The sequence below is a fragment of the Aspergillus saccharolyticus genome (assembly GCF_003184585.1).
Source record: "Aspergillus saccharolyticus JOP 1030-1 unplaced genomic scaffold BP01scaffold_49, whole genome shotgun sequence".
In the NCBI taxonomy this organism is placed as follows: domain Eukaryota; kingdom Fungi; phylum Ascomycota; class Eurotiomycetes; order Eurotiales; family Aspergillaceae; genus Aspergillus; species Aspergillus saccharolyticus.
Window position 1 is genome coordinate 61,850 of NW_020290659.1, and position 21,222 is coordinate 83,071.

At 55.0% G+C, this 21,222-nt stretch overlaps 10 protein-coding genes across 10 annotated transcripts; 3 read left to right on the plus strand and 7 right to left on the minus strand.

Moving 5' to 3' along the window:
- Positions 1-110: 110 nt before the first annotated feature.
- BP01DRAFT_328028 (bifunctional alcohol dehydrogenase/S-(hydroxymethyl)glutathione dehydrogenase) lies at positions 111-1,885 on the minus strand. The gene is made up of 6 exons (XM_025572928.1): positions 1,610-1,885; positions 1,538-1,552; positions 1,367-1,481; positions 1,181-1,316; positions 485-1,122; positions 111-429 (listed from the first exon to the last, which is right to left on the minus strand). The coding sequence occupies exons 1-6, from the start codon at positions 1,628-1,630 to the stop codon at positions 215-217; spliced, it is 1,140 nt and encodes a 379-aa protein (XP_025427252.1). The 5' UTR covers positions 1,631-1,885; the 3' UTR covers positions 111-214.
- Positions 1,886-3,134: 1,249 nt separating this feature from the next.
- On the minus strand, positions 3,135-3,617 carry tim9 (protein transporter TIM9; the record flags this gene model as incomplete). Its single annotated transcript, XM_025577678.1, has 3 exons — positions 3,135-3,329; positions 3,468-3,537; positions 3,610-3,617. The coding sequence occupies 3 exons, from the start codon at positions 3,615-3,617 to the stop codon at positions 3,135-3,137; spliced, it is 273 nt and encodes a 90-aa protein (XP_025427253.1).
- A 2,998-nt stretch (positions 3,618-6,615) lies between these two features.
- Positions 6,616-10,020, plus strand: BP01DRAFT_369169 (putative Rho GTPase activator (Sac7); the record flags this gene model as incomplete). The annotated part of the gene is made up of 3 exons (XM_025576539.1): positions 6,616-6,775; positions 7,003-7,155; positions 7,187-10,020. The coding sequence occupies 3 exons, from the start codon at positions 6,616-6,618 to the stop codon at positions 10,018-10,020; spliced, it is 3,147 nt and encodes a 1,048-aa protein (XP_025427254.1).
- A 412-nt stretch (positions 10,021-10,432) lies between these two features.
- On the plus strand, positions 10,433-11,482 carry BP01DRAFT_369170 (PIG-F family protein; the record flags this gene model as incomplete). Its single annotated transcript, XM_025576540.1, has 3 exons — positions 10,433-10,879; positions 10,969-11,255; positions 11,329-11,482. The coding sequence occupies 3 exons, from the start codon at positions 10,433-10,435 to the stop codon at positions 11,480-11,482; spliced, it is 888 nt and encodes a 295-aa protein (XP_025427255.1).
- BP01DRAFT_172244 (uncharacterized protein) lies at positions 11,439-12,645 on the minus strand. The gene has a single exon (XM_025570777.1). It carries the CDS (start codon positions 12,301-12,303, stop codon positions 11,617-11,619), a length of 687 nt encoding a protein of 228 aa, XP_025427256.1. The 5' UTR covers positions 12,304-12,645; the 3' UTR covers positions 11,439-11,616.
- A 392-nt stretch (positions 12,646-13,037) lies between these two features.
- On the plus strand, positions 13,038-13,691 carry BP01DRAFT_407290 (uncharacterized protein; the record flags this gene model as incomplete). The annotated part of the gene is made up of 1 exon (XM_025578792.1): positions 13,038-13,691. One exon carries the CDS (start codon positions 13,038-13,040, stop codon positions 13,689-13,691), a length of 654 nt encoding a protein of 217 aa, XP_025427257.1.
- An 853-nt stretch (positions 13,692-14,544) lies between these two features.
- On the minus strand, positions 14,545-15,174 carry BP01DRAFT_386554 (uncharacterized protein; the record flags this gene model as incomplete). The annotated part of the gene is made up of 1 exon (XM_025577679.1): positions 14,545-15,174. One exon carries the CDS (start codon positions 15,172-15,174, stop codon positions 14,545-14,547), a length of 630 nt encoding a protein of 209 aa, XP_025427258.1.
- A 537-nt stretch (positions 15,175-15,711) lies between these two features.
- Positions 15,712-17,343, minus strand: BP01DRAFT_262067 (uncharacterized protein; the record flags this gene model as incomplete). The annotated part of the gene is made up of 1 exon (XM_025571311.1): positions 15,712-17,343. A coding segment is annotated over one exon (1,632 nt), but the record flags the coding sequence as incomplete, so codon positions are not given.
- Positions 17,344-18,310: 967 nt separating this feature from the next.
- BP01DRAFT_360554 (P-loop containing nucleoside triphosphate hydrolase protein) lies at positions 18,311-20,279 on the minus strand (the record flags this gene model as incomplete). Its single annotated transcript, XM_025575939.1, has 2 exons — positions 18,418-20,279; positions 18,311-18,345 (listed from the first exon to the last, which is right to left on the minus strand). A coding segment is annotated over exon 1 (1,478 nt), but the record flags the coding sequence as incomplete, so codon positions are not given.
- BP01DRAFT_172256 (uncharacterized protein) lies at positions 20,015-21,142 on the minus strand. The gene has a single exon (XM_025570778.1). The coding sequence runs from the start codon at positions 20,729-20,731 to the stop codon at positions 20,096-20,098; it is 636 nt and encodes a 211-aa protein (XP_025427261.1). The 5' UTR covers positions 20,732-21,142; the 3' UTR covers positions 20,015-20,095.
- Positions 21,143-21,222: the final 80 nt, after the last annotated feature.

Below are 21,222 nucleotides of genomic sequence, written 5' to 3' on the forward strand. Positions count from 1 at the left end.
GACGCGGACGAAATCAGCCACCAGGTCCCCAATGGGGGGTGAGGACCTTGAGAGACTCCCATTACACCTATATGTACTACACTGCGAACTCGATTTAAATCTTGCAGTCCCTGAGACTCCTTACAGATACTACACTATCGAACAGTTCATATCTTGCGCTCGTGGTATCAGTCAGTCATATTGCACATGTACTCCTCACAATTTTCAAACAAGTTTAAGACATATCAACCACACAACGCACACAATCACCCTGCTTCATCTGCTCAAACGCAGTGTTGATGTCCGCCAACTTCTCCCGGTGCGTAATGAACTCGTCCACCTTCAGCTGGCCGTTCAAATAGTCGTCAACCAGGCCAGGCAGCTGCGTGCGGCCTTTGATACCACCAAAGGCACATCCCTTCCACACACGGCCGGTAACCAGCTGGAATGCTGCACGAAGTTAGTATAGACTCAAGACCCCCATATCTCAGGCGCAAAAACTTACGGCGGGTCGAAATCTCCTGGCCAGCAGCAGCAACACCGATGACAATGCTCTGTCCCCATCCCTTGTGGCACGCCTCCAGAGCCGCCCGCATCACGCCCACGTTGCCCGTGCAGTCGAAGGTGTAGTCGCAACCGCCGTCGGTCATGTCGATCAGCTGCTCCTGGATCGTCTTGCCGCTGAGCTTGGTGGGGTTGACGAAGTCGGTGGCGCCGAACTTGCGGGCCCACGCCTCCTTGCCGTCGTTGACATCGACAACAATGATCTTGCCGGCCTTGTTCTTGACCGCACCCTGGATGACGGACAGACCCACGCAGCCCGCACCGAAGACGGCGATGTTGGAACCCTCCTCGACCTTGGCCGTCTCCACGGCGGCACCGTAGCCCGTGGTAATACCGCAGCCCAGCAGACAGGACCGATCCGTGGGGATCTTGGGGGTCACTGCCACCACCGAGATGTCGGCCACCACCGTGTACTGCGAGAAGGTTGAGGTGCCCATGAAGTGCAGGAGATCCTTGCCGCGCGCCTTGAAGCGGGAGGTGCCGTCGGGCATGACACCCTTGCCCTGCGTGGCGCGGATCTTGCCGCAGAGGTTGGTCTTGCCGGACTTGCAGAACTTGCACTCCCGGCATTCGGGGGTGCTGACCGATCAGTTACTGCTGCAAGTTCACTGAACAATGGAGGGGAAAAAACACTTACTACAGTGCGATGACATAGTCACCGGGCTTCACGGAGGTGACGCCCTCGCCGACGGACTCGACGATACCGGCACCCTCGTGACCGAGGACGACGGGGAAAGCACCCTCGGGGTCCTTTCCAGAGAGCGTGTAGGCATCTGACGGTGTCAGCTGGAATGAACCCTGCAACGCATATACCGTGACGCACCTGTGTGGCAGACACCGGTGTGGTGGATCTGGATGCGGACCTCATGGGCCTTGGGAGGTGCGACCTCAATGTCCTCGATGGAGAGAGGCTCTCCGGCGCCCCAGGCGACGGCAGCCTAGATGGTATTAGATCAATTGGGTGGTACTGTGATCAGGTCAAAGAGATGCCCACCTTGCAGGTGATGGTCTAGAAAGAATTAGCAAAGAACATGGATGACATCAAGCTATGGGAGGGCTAGCCCACCTTTCCTACGGTGTCGGCCATTGTGATGATGGGTATATGATTAAAGATGGTAGCTGAAACAGAGCCAGGGGAAGGCAGATGGAGCGAGATATAAGAAGAGAAGAGAGATGATGGAAGATGAAAAGAAAGTGGTGGAAAGTACGGAGAGTGAGTGGTTCGGGCGGGAATAAATTGCTCGAATTGGACAAAGAGAAGTGGAGTTTTGCCGATGAGGGGGAGGGGGGAAGCAATGAGGAAAGAGAGGAGAAATATGGTGAGGGGCAATTTCTAGTTGGGGGGGGGGGTGTGATGATTCAGTGCAGTAAGTACAAAACAAGAGAGCAAGACTTCGGATGGCAATCCGAGGCGTGCGTAGAATGATGAATACCTTAGATACAGTAAGTGAACTGGGCTGTAAGTAAGTATACAGACAGACAGCTGCTGTCTGCCTCCTGCCCCTCATCTCTCCGCATCACTTCATCAAATCATTCTGTTGCTCGGAATTAGTCATGACTGTCAAACTATGCAAAACTATGCAAACAAGCCGCCAACCAAACCAGACCAACCCGGCCTCCGTCCCCACCTCCTTCCCAATTCGCTGCTCTTATCATCTTAGCGCACACCCACAGAAAGGGCAATAGTTTCCGGCTGCTTGGCGTCTGCCCGGTGCTTCACTATCGACAAAAGATCAGATCATCGGCGGGAATAGTCGGCCTATCTCCAGATTTGGAGAGATATCTCCATTCTACGGAGTACTTGTTCATAAGATGTGACACGCGTATTCACACTACGCCCAAACAATTATCTGCTGGGCCTGCCCTCCCACTCCAAACGCGAAAGGTCGCTCCCGTCACCCGATGTCGGCTCTCCACCGCTTACTTATTTGGGGGGGGCAGTATGTTGGATTCACCTGAAATGCAGTGTCGAGGCTGGATGCGAGGTAGGAATCCGTGACGCGTCTCCTTATGGTCCTTGCGATCTAAGACTTCGAGACATTCCCAAACTGGTGAGGTAGGTACGAGGTCGAGGATCCGAACCAATGTACAAACACTGTCCGACAGAATGATGCCCAGCACTTGCGCATCAAACAATTTCCGAGGATTGTAGACTGCAAATGAAGGACTTATGCATGGACTCGCACGGTAGCGTTAGAGATGAGATCCACCTACGTAAGACTCTGAATAGAGAGAATCAAGTCTGTTCTTTTCCAGATAACCTTCTTCGCCCTTGGTGTCTTATCAGGTATTCCCGACAGCCCCGTTTGTCAAGATCAGTCTACTGTCAGTCCGCGGCAATCTCCACAGAAGCGATTATTCTACAGCATCCTTCAGATTATCCAGTCAAGCCTGATGAGAGCGCGCCGCGGGCCTAGGAGACCTACAAGGAGTTATAGTCCGCGCCATCTAGAGCAGTCATCACATCGAGAGTCCAAGCATATCCATCTTCCAAACCAGGAAGCTCGTCATTGAATCTAAGATTTTATACAGAGTTCGCCAAACCGAATGCAAGAACTACCCAGCAAGACAAGAGCGTACAAGAACCGGCTTTACCGACCCGGCATTTGGCCCTGCTGCATCATGGCCGCGTTCTGTTCCTGGAAGCGCTCGTTCAATCGGGCCGAGCTCTTCATGTACTTGTCGACGCAGCGCATCACGCAGCTCTCCTCCCGGTTGATCAGGGACTTGGTGGTGAAGTCATTGACACAGTCGTCGAAGCACTTCTGCACGAGCTTGGTGTACATCTGAAATTCCGGAAGTGTTAGTGCGTATGCAGTGGCAGCTAAGAATCAAGGGAGGATGGGCAGTGGTAGATATCGTCATTGAATGGCAAAGAGATCTCGAGACAAATTGATTTTGCTTTGCGGCGAAGCGGCACGTACGGTCATGAATTCCTTCATCTGCTTTCTCTCCATACGGGCAGCGAGCTCGCGTTGTTCCGAGGCATTGAGTCTAGGCTGGTTAGCAAAGATCTGGCGGGGCGGCGATTATGGCAGGTGGAGATGGACGATGCATTGCACATACCCTTCCATAGTGATAATATTTGGTGTAAAATGGGAGAGAGGTGATGGAAATTATGATATACACACAGCAACTGTCGATAATTCTCGATGACGACCAGCTCCGGAGCTTCACAGCGGACCGCAGGCTCTGCGATTGTCACGTGCGATCACAGGAGCAAAGATCACGTGTCGTCATCGGCAGGAAAAGAAAGGAAGAGTCACATGATATAATGGCTGACTCATTCGTGTCCGGATTCTCTCGGTCCCGTCGGTTGTGCTCGCGATGGAGCAGGAGCCGAGGCGGGCGACACGAAAGAGACGAGACGAGGCCACCCGCAAAAGATTGAGAGTTAAAAAAAGCACCCCCCTCCATCTGTCTGGCTGGCTAAGAACCATGGCTAGCTTCATCCACCACCCTGGGATCTGGATGACGGTCGACTGCGACTGCTGGAGTGCTGGAAAATTGGCCAGGGAGTGAAAGGCAATGATTCCTCTTCCCCTGCCCCCGTGAACAACTCTACCTTCCAATCGACCCAATCTTTTCGCTCCCCTTTCTCCCCCAGGTCTACAGTACAATCCGTGCGTGCCCTTGACCATTCCTGGGATCGGCAACGGCATGACCAGACAATGAAGAAAGAGAATCAGAAGATCTCATTGTTATCCACCAACCCAGGATGATAGCCACATACTCCATAAGGCATACACAGTAAGCCAAGTTGCTGATCGGGTGAACCGCGGGAGGGTTCAATCGTCATGGAGTGGTCGGTTTCTGCTTCGGTGGAGGGGCTGCACTAAGAATCAATCCAGGTACTCCGTGCGGAGTACTCCTACTTCTAGTTACTGTGTAAAAGGTTGCAATCTGCTGACAGAGAGCCGACAGGCACCACGATCCTGGGTCATCCATTATTTTTAGACCACACCCTTCCTGGAGGGTCTGGGAGAGGACAGGAGAAGGAGAGAACGAAGATTCTTGCGTGGCTCTTACCGAGAAATGTATCATCCTGGCCAGCTGGTTTCACAACCAACGAACAGTTGGTCATCATCATTCTTGCTTGTCGTGACTCGCACTCATCAGTCAGCAATCGAGATTTGGTGTTATTTTCTTCACCACGTCTCCGTAGACTAGACTCAATAGGCCATAGGGAGCCTAGTACTACTACGTAGTGGACTAGTAGTTTAGGTGGACTGAATGTCTCACTTTGTTGGGCCTCTTGTTAGTGGCTCGATCTGCAGTAGTTAGCAACTTAGCAGAGATTGATCCAACCGTCGTAACGGAATGAAGTTGAAGAACCGCCTAGTAATCCGACTAGATCCAGGGCCAGAACCGTCAGATCATGGCGGGAAAAAAAAAAGAATTGAAGAAGGAAAAAAAAAAAAAAAAAAAGGGAACAGGGCCCTTCTGTTCCCTTCTCCCCTTCTGTCGTTTCGTGCCAGAAACCCTGGATCCCTGGAACTGGTTCGAGGAGACATCCATCCGAAGTGGGTTCAAATGATAATCATCGACATCTTTTGGATGCACCACTCCGGAAGATTATTAAGATGGAGAATTATTGACATTTAATCGTTATCCTCCCGCGTGAGTTGATGGTGCAGTGCTATATGTCTATGTACATGTACAAGTCCTCAATTTCACTAATTAATCTCCCTATACCTCCCTCATTCATCCGTCGTCTCCCATACACTTTATCCCATCACATCCTTTCTTCAATTTACATACCTCAAATCCGATAGGTGATCGAGAGTGCTAAAGAGGGGGGCCGGGCTTTCATAGCAATCGATGACTGGTTCTTGAGTATTATTGTTCCCCATCCTTTTTCCCTCTCTATGCTGTCAAATCTCCTTCGCTCTCTACCTCCGGTCCTGCCGCCCTCCAAATAATTATTATTACCCATCAATCGACTGATGCCCATCAATCATTAATCAATCCCCTTCCCCATCAATCCTTCACATTCAGTTAGTTCAGTCCAGTCACCAGTACCAGCAGCAGCACCAGACTTTGAGTCTTTCACTCGACGATCTCTTCTGGGCCACTCTCCTACCTCCGTTTGCCCCCCCCATTCCCTTCTGTCGATGATGGTCATTGGCTCTTCATCCCCGGATCGACCAGCACGCACACCTCCTTCGCACCCTGTCGGAGGGTCCAAAAGTCAGCCCTTTCTCTGTCAGTCCACTATCCAAGTGGATTCTGTGTGCGTGGTCTGTTAAGTGACTGGGAACGAGCGAGCGAGTGACTGTGTGAGTGAGTGTGGGTGTGTGCACAACTGACGACGACGACAAGAACGTCCTCTCTTCTTCAACTGTCTATCACCAAGCACACTCACTCCCTCCTTTCTGTCTACCTTCCTCTCTATCTTCCTTCGCATACTTGGAAGGGAAGGGTAAAAAAAAAAAAAAAAAAAAAGAGAAAAAAAAAAAAAATTACCAGAAATCCCTCCATCGACAACCACTACGTTTCCTTATACGTGACAGGGTTGTGCAGCTCTTTCGTCCCCGTGCCTATCGCCAGTTTGATTAAATCGCTTTTTGTGGCTTCCCTCTGACTTACTACTACTACTTTACTACCTGACGCTCTGGCTCCCCCTTCATCCCGCCCGCCCGTCAACCATCCCTGTCTGTTCCGTCTCCCTTTCTTCTTTCTTTTGCTGGCTTTCCTCCTGAATTCTTCTCTTTCTTTTTCCTTTCTCCATCTTCTTACCTGCTCCCTCCGTTCCTGTCGTCCCCTCTCCCCTCGATCGCCATACACCGTTCGAGACACTCCTAAGCAAATTTCCCCGGGTTCTACCTCCCATTGCACGCTGTTCCCCCCGACGGCGCGGCACCTAAACCCGCTGCCTGACTAGCCCTCGTGCTATTTTGGGATCACGCCTCCCAGCCCCGGAATTTCTTGCGCCAACGCCAGGGCGGTGACAGCAGCCTCGGGTTTTCTCCAGCTGGGTCTAGTCTCGTCGCTGCTTTCTCTACTTCATTGCCGCCAGTGTCGCATTTCGTCCCCCGATCCTCCCTCTCTGTCGCGCATTCCCTTCTCACGATGGTTACGGGCAAATCGCACGCCGGCGTGGAGCCGCTGCACCCACTTCCGCCCCCGACTGCCCAGCCAGACGTCATCGCAACCTCGCCGCCTTCGAAACGGGATTTGGCTTCCTGGTGGAGGCAGTTCAAAAGAAACACTCGCAAGGAGGAACCGAAAGGTATGTCTGCGTGGAGGAACAATCTGAAGCTCGGGAGTGGCAGTCCGAAGCGGGTGTCGGATGCAATGCGGTCATCAGCTGTTGATCTGCGTCACTGCTGGGAGACACCATGACTCGCATCCGGGCCAGGCCCGGTCTGCTCCTTTAGCACCGGACAGAGTCCGACTGCCTGTTCCCATGCTTTTCAGTCAACGGCGGGTCCAGATGCGCTGATCATGTATCTACAGAGAAACCTCAGGGCATCTTTGGCGTCCCACTCAACGTCAGCATCAAGTACGCCAACGTCGCCATTTCGCTGACCAACGACAATGGAGAGAGCTTCATCTACGGCTACGTGCCTATTGTGGTAGCCAAATGCGGCGTGTTTTTGAAGGAGAAAGGTAAGTGGTTCTTGCTCTTCACCTATTGGAGTCAGTCACAAGCTGATCAAGGATTTAGCGACGGATGTTGAGGGCATCTTCCGTCTCAGTGGATCCGCGAAACGCATCAAAGACTTGCAGGAAGTCTTTGATTCCCCCGAACGGTATGGCAAAGGTCTCGATTGGACGGGGTACACAGTGCACGATGCTGCCAACGTGCTACGACGCTATCTGAACCAGCTGCCCGAGCCTATCGTCCCCTTGGACTTCTACGAACGTTTCCGCGAGCCACTCCGCACCTATCAAAGACAAGTCCAGGAACAAATAGAGAACAATGCGCTAGCCAATGAATCAGCGGCATTCGATCATGCGAAGGCCGTTGCGGCGTACCAGCAGCTCATCCGCGAGCTGCCCCCTCTGAACAAGCAACTGTTACTCTACATTTTGGATCTGCTGGCTGTGTTCGCGTCGAAATCGGACCAGAACCGGATGACCTCGGCCAATCTGTCCGCCATTTTCCAGCCCGGGCTCCTGTCGCACCCTCAACACGACATGTCGCCGGACGAATACAAGCTGAGCCAGGATGTGCTGATTTTCCTGATCGAAAACCAGGACCATTTCCTGTTCGGAATGAACGGGACGGCCGCTGATGAGCAGACGCTCAAGGAGGTCGAAGGGGGCGTGACGCGCCGGCCCACTACTCATTCCACCAACATCCGACGCTCGGTGTCGAGCGCCAGTGGAGGCGGAGAGAGCTTCCGAAAGTATGAAAGCCTTCGCAGGAATGTGTCCGTCTCATCGCGGAATTCGCGCAACTCCAACAACGCCAGCCCGGCCACGCCGCCCTCGATGAGCGCAGCCGGTGTGCACCGCAGCAACACCTTACCATCGAAGATGTCCCCAGCCATTCCTGCACACCGCTATGGTCGGGTCGCTGAGTCGACCGGCTTGAACTCGCCGAATCGTACCTCCGCGCAACATTCCCGATCGTCCAGCCGTGCGCCACCAACAGTGGAGGAGGACAAAGCCCTGTCCAGTACCTCGAGTACCATTATCCAATCACCCACTAATAATAGCGCCATCACCAACGGTCAGCCCTCCCCTGTTGCACCACCCAGCCAAGTACCGCCCGCACCTCGGCCGCCTATCCCTGCGCAGCTAATGCCTGGGCGCCCTCCCGTGCAATCGGCTCCTGTGCCATCAGTACCGGAGCAACCAGTTCCCCCACAGCCACATGATCCTCAATCGCCACCCCCTCCCTCGACAGGCACCGGGGTCGGGATTGTCTACGTACACTCCTCGACACATGGGCCGATTCCCCGGGCGAATGCTGAGAACGGGCCGACGGCAACCGAAAAGCCCGTGCCACTAAAACCAGTCACAGAGCGACCGGTATTGCACGAAGGCCTACCTCCTGCTGCGCGAGCAGTGTCTCCACCACCCGCAGTAGTAACTCCGACGCGCGAGCGCAAGCTGTCGAGCCTCTTCTCTAAGTCACCACCGCCGAGCGGCGAAGGACGGGAACCTCGGCAGCCGAATCGGTTGAAGAAGAAGCGAATTCCCGGCAGCGCCAGCGAAAGCGCGCACAGCTCCTCGCATTCCCTGCAAGCGGCGACATCCGAGCCTGGTTTGGCAGCGATCCTGCATGGGCCCCGGTCGACGGATGCTGGCAACGAGGTGGGCGGCGCAACTCCCCGTCCTCCCCAAACCACTAGTTCCGATGAACTGAGCCCACCGCGAGAAGGTCGGCCCGAGAAGCAGGCTTCGCAGATTGAGGGCAGCCAGATGGGCGACACTTCGCTCCGACCCTACGGATCTCGCACCCCATCGATGAACTCTCGGTCGTCGTTCACGGACTACTCGGACGTCGATGCGGCGGAAGACTCCGCGCGCGCAGAACGCAAGGAACACCGCCGTAGCTGGCGATTTCCACGGTCAGCCAAGCGCAGCAACGAGCAGATCGGTCTGGGGCTGGCTTCGCCCCCGCTCATGGCGTCGAACCCTGGCGCAGACCGCAGCACTAGCTCGATCGGTAGCTGGCACCATGCTAGCCGGAGCTCTCCGTCTGACATGCAGCAGTTTGCCAACGACCCGAGCTATCAACCCCTGAGTCTAGACGCCGAGGTCAGCAACCCCGGAGGCTCGCGGGAAGCCTCGTTGGCATCGGAGCCGGAGAAGCGCAGTCTATTTGGGAAATTCAAAGCCAAGGTTGCGCAGGTGCGCGACGGTGTCAAGGAGTCTACGGAGCGTGATCGGACGCGCAGCCCGGTGAACGATGCGGATCATGTTGTGCCAACTCAACCACTCTCGCCTTCAGCTACAGACGTGCGACATCGGCCTGCGCCGATCGATGCGACTAGTCAACCCAAGGATGCAGCCGTCGGTTCTCCAGTGTCGCCTTTGCCTGGAGCCGGGCTCCCACCGCCGATCCCCGAAGAACCTCATATGCCTGAGAGTCCAGTTATGACGGCTGCTGCATTGGCTGGTCCTGCCGTTTCTGATGTGCCAGCAGTCGCTTCTGAGACGATTCCCACTGAACCCAGTACTGAGCCGAGCACTGAGCCGAGCACTGAGTCGAGCACTGAGCCTGCTACTGCGCTTAATACAGAGCCAAGTACTGAACCAAGTGCTGTACCAAGTATTGAGCCCAGCATCCAGCCAAGCACTGAGCTCAGCGCTGAGCCTAGCACTGAGCCTACTACTGAGTCCGCTACTGAGCCTCTTAAGCCTACAGTGGCCAGTTCCGAATTTAATGTACCAAAAATGCCTTCTACGGATGTCCCAACAGACTCCGCGGAGACTGTCACAGCGTCTGCTGTTGAGCCTTTGGAGACGGTCGAGGAAGAGAAGGTTGAGTCAGGATCGGGACCTAGTGTACCGTCATAGATTTTCTGTACTATTTCATTTGTTATGTCCGGTTTTGGATGGATGACGAGATGTCCTTTGATGGACGCGATACTATGTACGAGGATGTTCGGAGGATGTGTTGCCATAATTGGGCCGCTGCGCCTGATATGCTTTATGGGTCATGACTGATGTATGTATTGATTAGTTCTGGAGGAGTAGCGCTGAATAAACGCGATCTAGACGTGCAGAAAGTGGTTTGTTGTATAAATGTACTGTAGTGTGGGTGGTGTGTGCGGAGAATAGGGGATGGACACCTCAGGCATTAAGTTTTTCCTTCGCTTTCCGCCTTCCGCCTTCCGCCTTCTCCGGCTTTCCTCCTTCTCCCAGCTTCAACTTCTCGAGCTCACCCCGCCCCGTGTTGATAAGTGTTCGCTCGGTATTTGGTGTCAAGATGGTCTCCTCTCCTCCCTCTCCTACTGTGACCGGAACCATGTCTAGCAGCAGCGGGGCCCCTCCGGTCCTCAAGTCGGTTCCCCCGATTCGCATTCTCCCCTCGCAACTCGCGCGCATTTATTCCTTCGCTCATCCTGCTGCGGTGCTTCTCGGATTCACCATTCGTTTTCCTCACCTTGTCCACGATCCCGTCTCGGAGATGTTGAACGCGATTCCGTTTCTGGCCGCGAGTCAGGTTGTGTTCGCAATCATCTGTCTTCCCCCGGCTGTAGGATCGCTTGAGGCCACGGGCAACAGCGGCACCTCCAGCTCGACCGCGGGCAGCACGAGCAATATCATTCTTCGCCCGGGACGTCCCGCGCGTCGCAAGGGAGGTAGCGGTGGAAGCGGTGCTGGTGCTGGTCTTGGGGGTGGGCTTCTGGGTGGCTTGGGGGGTAAAGTGATTGTAAGTGCAGCTTTCCCAAGCTTCCCCATTTCCACTATAGCTGGGTCATATACTGGATGGGCGTTACGCTAATTGGTAATCATTTCTAGCCTTCTGTTCTCGCTCTCATCCTGACTGCCCTCTTGGCGACCCCGGTGCTCGCCATCCTCCTAGTCCTTTTCGGCGCGCCGTTCACCACGCATCATGCCCAGACGGCCCTCTGCGCGGCCCACATGGCTCTTCTGACGACTCTGCCCCTGGTTTATGTTCATGGTGTTGACGGGACTGTTTGGAGTGAGGTCTGGGGCGCCAGCCGGCCGGCTGATGCCGTATGGGGTGCGGCGTTAGGAACTTGCGTGGGGGCTTGGTTGGGGGCGGTGCCTATTCCTTTGGATTGGTGAGTGATCTGTTTTCTAACTCGATCGCGTGTTTGGAGATGTTTGGGTCGAGTCATGCTAATGATTATGCAGGGACCGGCCGTGGCAAGCTTTCCCCATTACTATCCTGGCCGGCGCATACATGGGCTTTGCCGCAGGCACCCTCCTGGGCCGCTCGAAGTGGGTGTATGGCAAGCGATTGAGGTTCACCGAGGAGGCCGATCTCGCAGACAAGAAAACGGAATGAACAGTCATCCGACTGTCCCTCGATCAGGATGTGGAATTACGCTACAAGAAGCTTAATCAAAATAATATTCAATCTTCAACTGTAGATTATTCAAGGAATGTCAACTACAGCTGGACTCCAGTCCCCATCGAAACTCATTCGCTCCCAGCCCTCTTGACGGTCAGCCCTTCACCCTCCCACTCCGCACGTCGAAGCCCCAGCTTCGAGTACAGCCGATCCACCAGTCGGCGGCAGCGCTGCCCCCCGCCAAAGCGGCGGACCCCCAGCAGGATCTCGGCGAACCTCGCCTTGTCCAAATCAACCCAGAGTCTATAATCTCCGTCCCGGTGCTGTGGATCACCCAGGGTTATAGGCAGCTCGCGGTGACCGCACGCTGCCAATTCTCCCTTGAGTCTTTTCCAGGCCATCGAATCGTCATCACGACTGGATTGGAAGTACCCGTGGTGTGGGCATATATGGTCTACGGACCTCATGAACCTCATATAGCCGGCGACGAGCCAGCCGCCGAAGATGGGGACGTTGGCCTGGTAGTGCTCCCGCCACTCCTTCTGCATGCATTGGAAGCGTCGATTCTGCACCAGGTTATCTTCCTCAAGCGGAGGGACGAAGAGGTCCTGCCCGGTCGCGATGATCAGCACGACGCGACGGCTGTTAGCCACGGTGATCATGTCGCAGAGGCCGTGGTCCGGGGCTGTTTTGGTGGACAGTTGGACGCTCCAGTTGCATGGCTCTTTGGGGGGGTAGACTATCTCGGCGATAATCTTGATCCATTCGGCGGGGGAGTCCAAGTAAGTTGGTTCGATTGGTGTTACTTGGGACATGGTGCGATGCTGCTACGAGGTGTAGATCCTTTTGGGATTCTTGAGTTTGCGAGGTAATCCGCAAGTCTGTTGTATATATACTGAGAGTGTACATGTGCTTCTTTGTTCTGTTCTAAGAGCGTGATGCGAAGCTGGATGCTTGATCTGTTGTCGACTTATGCTTTGTGTACTTTGGTATCATCGAAGTTTTTACCGATAAGTTCCGCACCAGGGACTTCAATGCATTATCTTCACCGAAGAACGATGCATTCGCGGGAGTTATCCGTTGACGAAGTCCACGCGTGAGAAGAACTCATTCCAGCGACTCCAGGCTAGACAGAGTATCCCACGGAAGTTGCACTCGTATCGTCCCCGGTATTCTACATCCACCAAACCATCCCAACCTGGGAGAGGGTGGTTTTCGGGGAGTTGATGCGCACGTCTCCATTCACAACAGTACTCAATCTGGGAGAGTATTTGGCGGAGATTGCCATATCGATACACTGGGGCTATTTCAGGTCTCTCCACCATCGCTGCAGAGAATTTCATCAGGTATATACCAAATATAAATACCTGATGCCCTACTCCAGCTCGAAGATACAACCCACTAACCTATCATTCCATGACTGGCAGACTTGACTCTGCGAGCCCAGCCTACTACGACCCAGAACCCCAGCTACACCACCCCAGCTACACCACCCCAGCTACACCAACACAACCGCCACAACCCCCCGCCCCCCCGAAGGAAAGACAACATGCCCTTGCCTGTGAACCGCCACGACCAATGGCTCACCCGCCTCTCTCACCTCTTCCCTCCCGCCCACGGCTACAGCATCACCTCCCACACCCTCCGCACCACCAACCCCGGCGAGCTCGCCCTGCAATACGTCGAACTGACCGTGCAGCGTGCGGCCCCCGCCGGGGTAGTTCTGGTGCTCATCACCGCCCACCCGCGCGACGACAGCCAGCCCCACCCGTGCACCGGTACTGACCCTCCCGACAGTTTCGTGAGCGCGGAGATTGCCCGCCGAAAGCAGTTGCTCTGGGAGAGCTGGCCGGTCGTCGTGCCCGATGGGGTGCAGGTGGTGGGCGGGGTGGCGGTCGGGGCGGGGTGTTGGGGGAGTCCGGAACGGGTGGCGTTTTATACTCTCGATGAAGGGAGTCCGGTGGAGTTGAAGGAGTGTTTTCGTGGGTGGGTGGCGGATTGGGATTTGGCTGCGGAGGGGGAGGTGTGGGATTTTTTGGAGGGGGTGCGATTCCGAGGGAGGGTGATTGGGGTTGGGATTGGGAGGGAGCGTGGAGAAGAGGGTGATGTTGTAGAGTCGGATACTGATACTATCGTGGCGGAGAATGGGGATCGGGATGGGGATGGGGATGATGATATGGAGGTGGTTTTGCTTACTCTTTGATTTAGGTTTGGTGCTTCCTATTGGAAAGGAATGAGGGAGGGATATCGGGGCCAGGGGTTTAACTTCCTTGGGTCTCTTGATATCTTCTATTCTTATATGATTTTTGGCTGCTTGACGGATTGGTGAGAGGGGGTTTCAGGAAGTAAGGATTCAGTTCTTGTATGATATCTTGATTAGTCTTCGGTGTTCTAAGAAAGCAGGGGCACCCAGGTGAAATCCCTTGAACCTATCCAAGTACTACACATTATCTTAGATTGATGATGTTGTTATGTTCGTAGAGGGTGTAGGCCTGCAGGAACATGTAAGAGATATCCTGTGAGGCTGTCTGCTTGCTCATCGTTTTGCAACCTTAGACTAGCTGTTTGTCCATTACCAGGGAGAAATGCTTAGGTGTGACAGGGCGAATGGATGGTAGAATGGTCGATGTCTTGGACCTGCCAGGTACCTCAGGTGTATAGTAGAGTGTACTTGAATGTAGCCAGCCGCTTTATAGGGGAACAAAAAAAGCTTGACAACATATTCCTGTCTGACCCTTTCGTTTGATATTCGTGTGAAGTCTACAGTTCAGATATCCATTAGAGTTCATGAGATTGAAATACATCAGACTAGATCGGGGTAGCCACTATACATACCTCCAAGGTTTATACGGTATCCTTATAGCATAGCAATGCTACTATGTATTTGATATATATCAAACAGACCAGGAAGACCCCGGTCCTCCTCTCTCACCAGACCAATAATAGCCAGGAACTTGTCAACTATACCTCCAAGTCAATCTCAACTATATTCATACATACACGCTTTAAAATACACCACTACTACTACACAGTATATACACAGGAAACCATCCTGATCACCCAGAGAAAAATCTCACCAACCCCCCAACCCAAACCGCCCCACAAACCGCCTCCCCAACCCCATTCCCCCGCCGCCACTGCGCCCGCAAGACCCTCACACGACACGCCCACGCATCCGGCTCCGGCGGGCGGTCGTACCCCATCACCGTCGTGAACAGCCGGCCGGGCCGCGCGGCGTGCCTCACCACCACAAGGTCGTACATGGTGTGCGTGGAGCGGCAGACGTGCAGGGAGGGGTGGATTGTGAAGCCTTCTGCCGGGGGGAAGTGGATTGTGAGGGTTTTTAACCAGGTTGACAGGGTCTGTCTCGTTTCGGGGAAGGGGGGGATGGGGTACGGTGGTAAAGGTTCTTTTTCTTCTCCTTCTTCTTCTGCCACCTCCATCGGAGGGGGTTTGGTTGGAGCATCCTCGTTCTGAGTTACACTTTTGAAAGGGGCGGGGAGGGGGTGGGCTGTAGCTGCTGGCGCAGTGGAGTCTGCTTCCTGTGCGGAATGCAAGGGAAGGAGGGAGGAGGAGGAGGGAGTTGCAAACGAGGGGTGATTCAGCTCCTCCGAGATCTCCTTCACCACCACACACATTGATAGGAGAAGCGAGGATTCGCCCTCCAGCACAGCCGGTGCTGGCATGCTATCTCGCAGTGCGGCGTAGTATCGTATCTGGACTCGTCTTATTCTGTCTCGCGTTGATGGTGCGCTGATGCGCAGAATAAGGGTCCTCGGGATTCTGTTTATAAAGACATATTCAGGTCTTTGAGATGTATGGAGATACGGGAGGTTGTCGTTCGTCTTTATCTGGATATGTATGCGGTCTACCTCACAAAGCAGATAAATGATGAACGTCAATATCTCGATGGCAAGGACAACAAGGTTCAATCATGTTCAATTGAAACCTGATAGAGCGCAGAGATGTTGTCTTTGTTTCTGATATGTGCTGCGCGGATGGTCTTCCTGTACTACCTCCATGTGCAGCAAGGATTGGGTCTTGTGAGAAGTTGCAACTACTTGATTCGGGTCAACTACAGCTAGTCTCAACATCGCTATGCCTGGCTAGTATGTATATACACAATGAATAAATATAATACTCATCAACAAATCATCCTGGATCTGTCACAACTATGTACAAGATATCGCATGAAAATATGTCGTTAGAGAAAGCACAATCAATCATATCATCCCGCCAAGCTCCATTCGTCGACCCGGGGACCATCGCGACGAAAGTACCTCCGGCGGTTTGACCGGCAAAGGCTTGTTGTTGCCCGGGAGCTCGTTGCGCTCCCACTCCGAGTCGCTCTCGCCCGGCACGCCCACAGTCTCCGGCCGAGAAGACTCGCTGGACGACAACCCCCCACCAGGACGCAGACGTCGCAGATCCTGTAAATCAGAAATCGGAATTGGGTAGATCGGCCCCATGCCAAGCCCCATGGACTCCCGCGCCATCTGCGTCAACTGCTCCATATCCTCCCGCAGACTGGCCACCTGCTGCTCCAGGCCGCGGCGCGCCGTCTGCTCCCGTCGTAGCAGCATGACCAGGGCGCTGTACTGCTCGACCGAGATGGTGTTGGGGTCGGTGAGGGAGGTCGAGGATGGAGCTTGGAGGGTGCGTGAGCGATGCAGCTGGTTCGGGCGGAGAGTGCTGGTGCTGGTAGGGCGGTCGGGCAGTTCGGGCACAGGCGGCGGGGGCGGCGGCGAGGCTTTCGGCCCCGAGGATGCTTTGCGACGATGCCGCTTGACGGGCGACGCTGTCCGTCTCTCGCTGGGACTTTCACTGCGGTCGGTCTGCAAACGGGCAATGGCAAATTCGAGATCGACCATCTTGACCTCCAACATGTTGAGCCGCTGCTCCAGCGTGATCTGCTCGTCCTGCTGCAGAGAAGTGACCAGCGTGCCGACGTTCGTCGAAGCCGGCTCTGGCTCTGGGTCGTCTTCCGTGTCGGATTCCATGGGAGCCTCAGGCTCGATTGGCTCCTCTGCCAGCACAGAGGCTTCGGTGGGCAATGCCGGCGCGCTGGCGACGGTAGTCCGGGTCGGTGGACGGTCGGCCTCGGAGGGGGCGCCAAAGGCGGTTGAGGCTGCGCAAGACTCCAAGCTGCGACGACGCCATTGGATCGGTGACATGAGATGGTGGTGTTCCTGGGCCATCCCGCGCAGGGCGGCGGCACTCCGCGACCGGCGCTTGAGCTGCTGGCGCTCGCGGCGACGGCTGACATCCAGGGGATCACTAGTTGCATGAGGGCTATTGTCGCGCTTGCTGACGGGCCGGCCCTGCACGGCCGCCTCCAGCGCGCCGCGGGATCCATCATCGGATAAAATTAGGCTGGGAAGAGTGGCACGACGACGTCGCGGGTGCGAGTCCAGCTTCTGCAGGGCTTCCGCGAACGAGGTGACCGTGCCATTGGAGGGCGTAAACAGCGGGGGAGCTTGGTGCGGTTGTCGAGATCCAAAGGTCAACGCATGTGAGGGCAGGGAGCGTTCCAGGGTTGGACTGGTGCTGCCCCCCCGTGGCGGCGGGGATACGCTTTCATCCCCGCGCGTCTTACGGGTGAAAATCTTGCGCATGACGGTCTTCAACGTGCTGCCAGTGCGTCGATGGGTACTGGAACCGCGCACAAGCACGGTCGCCGGCTCGGCAGGGGCAGGCACTGGTCCCTGGCGGGAAGGGCCGCGCAACGTGCCGGACAGCAGCGATAATTCGGCGGGAAGTGCGCGACGAGTGCTGACGATGAGCTGTTTCGAGCTCATCGGAGGAAGAGCGGTGTCATCCCACGTGTCGGTCATGACGGACTCTAGCGAAGGGGAGCCCCGAGGAGAACTCAAACTGGACATTTAAGAGTACATCAGATGCGGAGCACGTGGTAAGGTCGGGATGTCGGAAGGTCGCGTGGGATGATGAAGAAAAATGATCGATCAGATGAAAAGACACGATCGAGTATATAGTTTGAAAAACTGCACAAGGCTGCGGGAAGAGCGCCACCGTCAGCAGGGAGAAGCAGGAGAACCGGTCGAAAACGCTCAGATCATGGTGAGACGAAGGAGCGACGTGAGATAAAGTCTGTTGAAGAGAGCGAAAGACTATCAAGTGGGGGATGAGTATGAGAAGGAGAGACAGTGGATCGAACCAGACATTAATCTACTGTGATAGGGAGAGAAAAAAGAGAGACTGAGAAGAAGAGAGGGGGGGGGAAAGAGGGAGTTTGGACGGAGAATCCAGGCAAAGAAGAAAGACGGAGGAGGAGGAAATGCAGGCAGAAGAGGAGAGCAGAGAAGCCAAGAAGCAGAGCATGGATGAGCCCAAGTGGGCCTATTTTTTCCGTTTCAGGGGGAGGAGAAGAGGGTATGGGAGGTATTTTTAGTATTCAACCTGACAGTGCAGGATTGAAGAAGAGGAAGAAGAAGAAGAAGAAGACCAGAACTCCAAATGAAAATACACAGGAGAGGATCAGCAGGATCCGATCGCAACCGATCCCGAGTCCACAGCTCGTGCCAACACATTGAACATCATTAGTTACAGATGAAACCTTGTCAGTTTTTTTGGGGGGGTGAATGTTGGTTGAAATGAATCTAATGATTGCATGGTGATTCTTCTGGACAACAACTGCTTGGACCACTTGGGGCTGTCATTTAGTCTGTTTCAGGCGAGTGGAGCCCGAATTACGGATGATGTGGTGTTTTTTATGACTTCATGTTCCGACCAAGTCTCACAAAAAGGTCCCCGCCTCGGGATAGCGCAGATCCGCCTGTTCTTCTAGAAACTCCATCCATCGCTTCAAAAATCCATTGCCTCTGCATGTGGTTATCACGGTTCGTCAGCAATCACATTGAATCTCTCAAGCACAGGAAACTTACTGGCTAATCGTCTCCGAATCACCGCAGATGCACAAATGTCGCTTCGGCCGCGTCATGGCCACTAGTTATGCCATCCGTCAGCGCTGATCCTTCTCCCCCTCCAGTCATCAATAAAATACTCACCGTTCAGACGACGCTTTTCGGCCAGAAATCCAACTTCATGGCCTTCGTTGCTGCGCACCAAGCTGACCACAACCGCCTCCTTTTCGCGCCCCTGAAAGCCATCGACGCTGCCCAATTCCAGCTCCGGGTACTTTTCGCGGAGCATCTGCGACAGGACTGCAAGCTGTCCGTTGTACGGCGTGATTACTGCTATATCGCTCGGTTGCATCCCGGCCGCCACCAGCGCCTCAACATGCTGCCCTACCACCAGCGCCTCCATCGAATTACTCTTACTTTCCCCAAGTAGTTTCTCGGACTTGCCTACTCCCGCGTCCTCCGCTGTCTCGGGGAAATCCCCGCCCTGTGTGTCCCAGAAGACCAAGGGTGCTATCGTATCGTCTGTCGCCTGCACTTCATATGGCAAGTCCACCAGCCGGCGCGCCCGCACAGCTTCCGCCGCCATCAGCTTCGACTCGTACAGCTCCTGCGATGGGAACTGCATGATAGTCTCGTGCATCCGATACTGGGTGGTGAGCATCCGTTTGATCCCCGGCCCATGCGTAGCCAGTAGTCGGTCGAAGAGCGTCGTTTCCAACGAGACATCCGGCAACAGCTCCACCCCGGCCTCCGCAGTGCGGCTCTTCGTTTGCTCGCGGGTCGATTTGACGGTCGGCGGCAGTTGTAGATGGTCACCTGCCAGAATGACCTTGGAGGCCGTCAGGAGCGGGATCCAGCATTGGGGCTCCAGCGCCTGACTGGCCTCGTCGATCACGACCACATCGAACTTCTGCCCGCGCAGCTGATGGCCACCGGCCCCATGCAATGTCGCCAGCACGACGCTGCTCTCGCGCACCAAGTCGGCCACGCATTTCGTCTCCCGCTCGCGATACTCCCGCCGGAGCTCCTTGAGGTCGTCGTAGATGGCACGTCGCTCCCGCCCGGTCCGCGTCTTCCTGATACTTGCCTGCTTCTGGTCCATCTCTCGCCGCACGTCGCGAACTATCCCCGCCGCCTCGGACGTCTGCGTCAAGACCTCGAGCGAATGATCCAGCACCGCGGGCAGCAGTCGTGCGGGATGGCCAATGCGCACCACGGGGATCTTTTTGGGAACCAATCTCTCAACAATATTGTCCACGGAAATGTTCGAGGGCCCGCACACCAAGACGCGTTGATTCCGCTGCACCAGCTGCACAATGAGCTCAATCAAGGTATGTGTCTTTCCCGTGCCCGGCGGTCCATGGATGAGGGCAATATCCCGCGACGCCAGCGCAAACCGGATCGCCTCTTTCTGGGAGTCATTGAGCGTAGGGTCAGTGAACTCCAGCTCCTTGCAGACATCGTAGTCGGGGGATAGGGGGGTCGTATGTCCAAACGCGACGCGCATGAAGTGGGTGTAGTCGGATTCCTGCATTCGAGCCATTCGATCCATCGTCTGGTTCATCCTGCAGTTGATAGTAGATCACAAGTCAGCAGCGAACTATTTCCCTCATCCTTTCACCCTATACCCTTAACCAAAACCCAGCGAGGATCATCTGCGCGTCTTACCTCCGAAACGTAACATCATTCGCCAGCTTTACACTAAACCAAACAACCCAAACAACCGTCAGTTCCTTATCATCCTCAAACCACCCCTCAATGCGGACGACAACAGAGAAGCAGGGCAAACAACATACAACCAAACCCTCTTCCCCCACAGCTCCTCCACCCCCTCCTCCTCCTCCTTCTTTCCCGACGCACCAGCAGCACCCTGCTGTCCAAACGCAACCCAAACCGCCCCCTCCCCCACCCTCGTCACCACCCCCTCCGGCGCTTTACTCTTCCCTCCCTCCCCATCCTTCTTGCCCCCCGCCCCAGAACTTTTCTTCGAGCTTGAATTACTAATCTCCAAGCACCGCACCACATCTCCCACCCGAATCCCATGCGCCGGGAGCCGTAACCGTCCATCCTCCTTCCCCTGCGTAGCCCCATTCTTATTATCACTTTTGGTGGATGAGGAAGTCGCCGCATCCGGCACAAACTCCCCGACGAGACGGCCTCCCAGCCCCGTGCGGGTCTGCGACAATACCAAGCCTGTCAGGGCGTGGCCAGTCGCTTGCAAGGCGCGGCGCGTGGCGGGGCTGGCGGCCACGGAGGCAGCGGAGAGGGTGGAGGAGGCGATTTCGAGGCTGTGTTCGGTTTTGAGGTGGTGGAGGTGGGTGGTTGCGAAGGAGGGGATGGGGATTGGGGTTGGTGGTTTCATTTTTTTTTTGTGTTGTGTGGTTTGGGTATTATTTGATGTGGATGTGGTGAATTGAAGCAGCTTGTATTGGTTGGTGGAGGGATGGGAAGCTGTCTGGCGGGTTTTGCGCTCGTTTGCTAGAGGGCGCGGGGGGGGAGCTGCTGCGTGAGGGGGTGGGATTGGGGGGATTTGTTTCTCGGAGGAGAGATTGTGGTGTTATTTCTCGGTGGGTTCGGGAATTCTCTTCGGTTGGTAATTGGCGCAGCACCTGAGTGAATTGGATCGCGTCGAACTTCGAGAAATTGAATCAGTGAATGAAAGCTGTGCTGCAGAATCGGAATGATGCAAACACAGAGCTTGAAATCACCGGGCTGCGGGGGAAGGCCGCGTGAGGGGGTGTGATTAGTCATCAGATCTGCAGTTGAGAGTGGCACTTCCAGTTATTGCTACTGCAGCCAATGGTTCGTTGTATGGTACTTTAAAGTGTCCCTGTTTGCTTCGGGCATTGAGTG

Bases quoted from the DNA above. Each gene is read 5' to 3' on its own strand.
- BP01DRAFT_172256 (XM_025570778.1), bottom strand. From the start codon at position 20,731: ATGAAACCACCAACCCCAATCCCCATCCCCTCCTTCGCAACCACCCAC.
- BP01DRAFT_328028 (XM_025572928.1), bottom strand. From the start codon at position 1,630: ATGGCCGACACCGTAGGAAAG. The intron at 1,123-1,180 runs GTAAGTGTTTTT...CTGATCGGTCAG, and splicing joins GACTATGTCATCGCACTGTA to CACCCCCGAATGCCGGGAGT. The intron at 430-484 runs GTAAGTTTTTGC...AACTTCGTGCAG, and splicing joins CCAGGAGATTTCGACCCGCC to CATTCCAGCTGGTTACCGGC.
- BP01DRAFT_172244 (XM_025570777.1), bottom strand. From the start codon at position 12,303: ATGTCCCAAGTAACACCAATCGAACCAACTTACTTGGACTCCCCCGCC.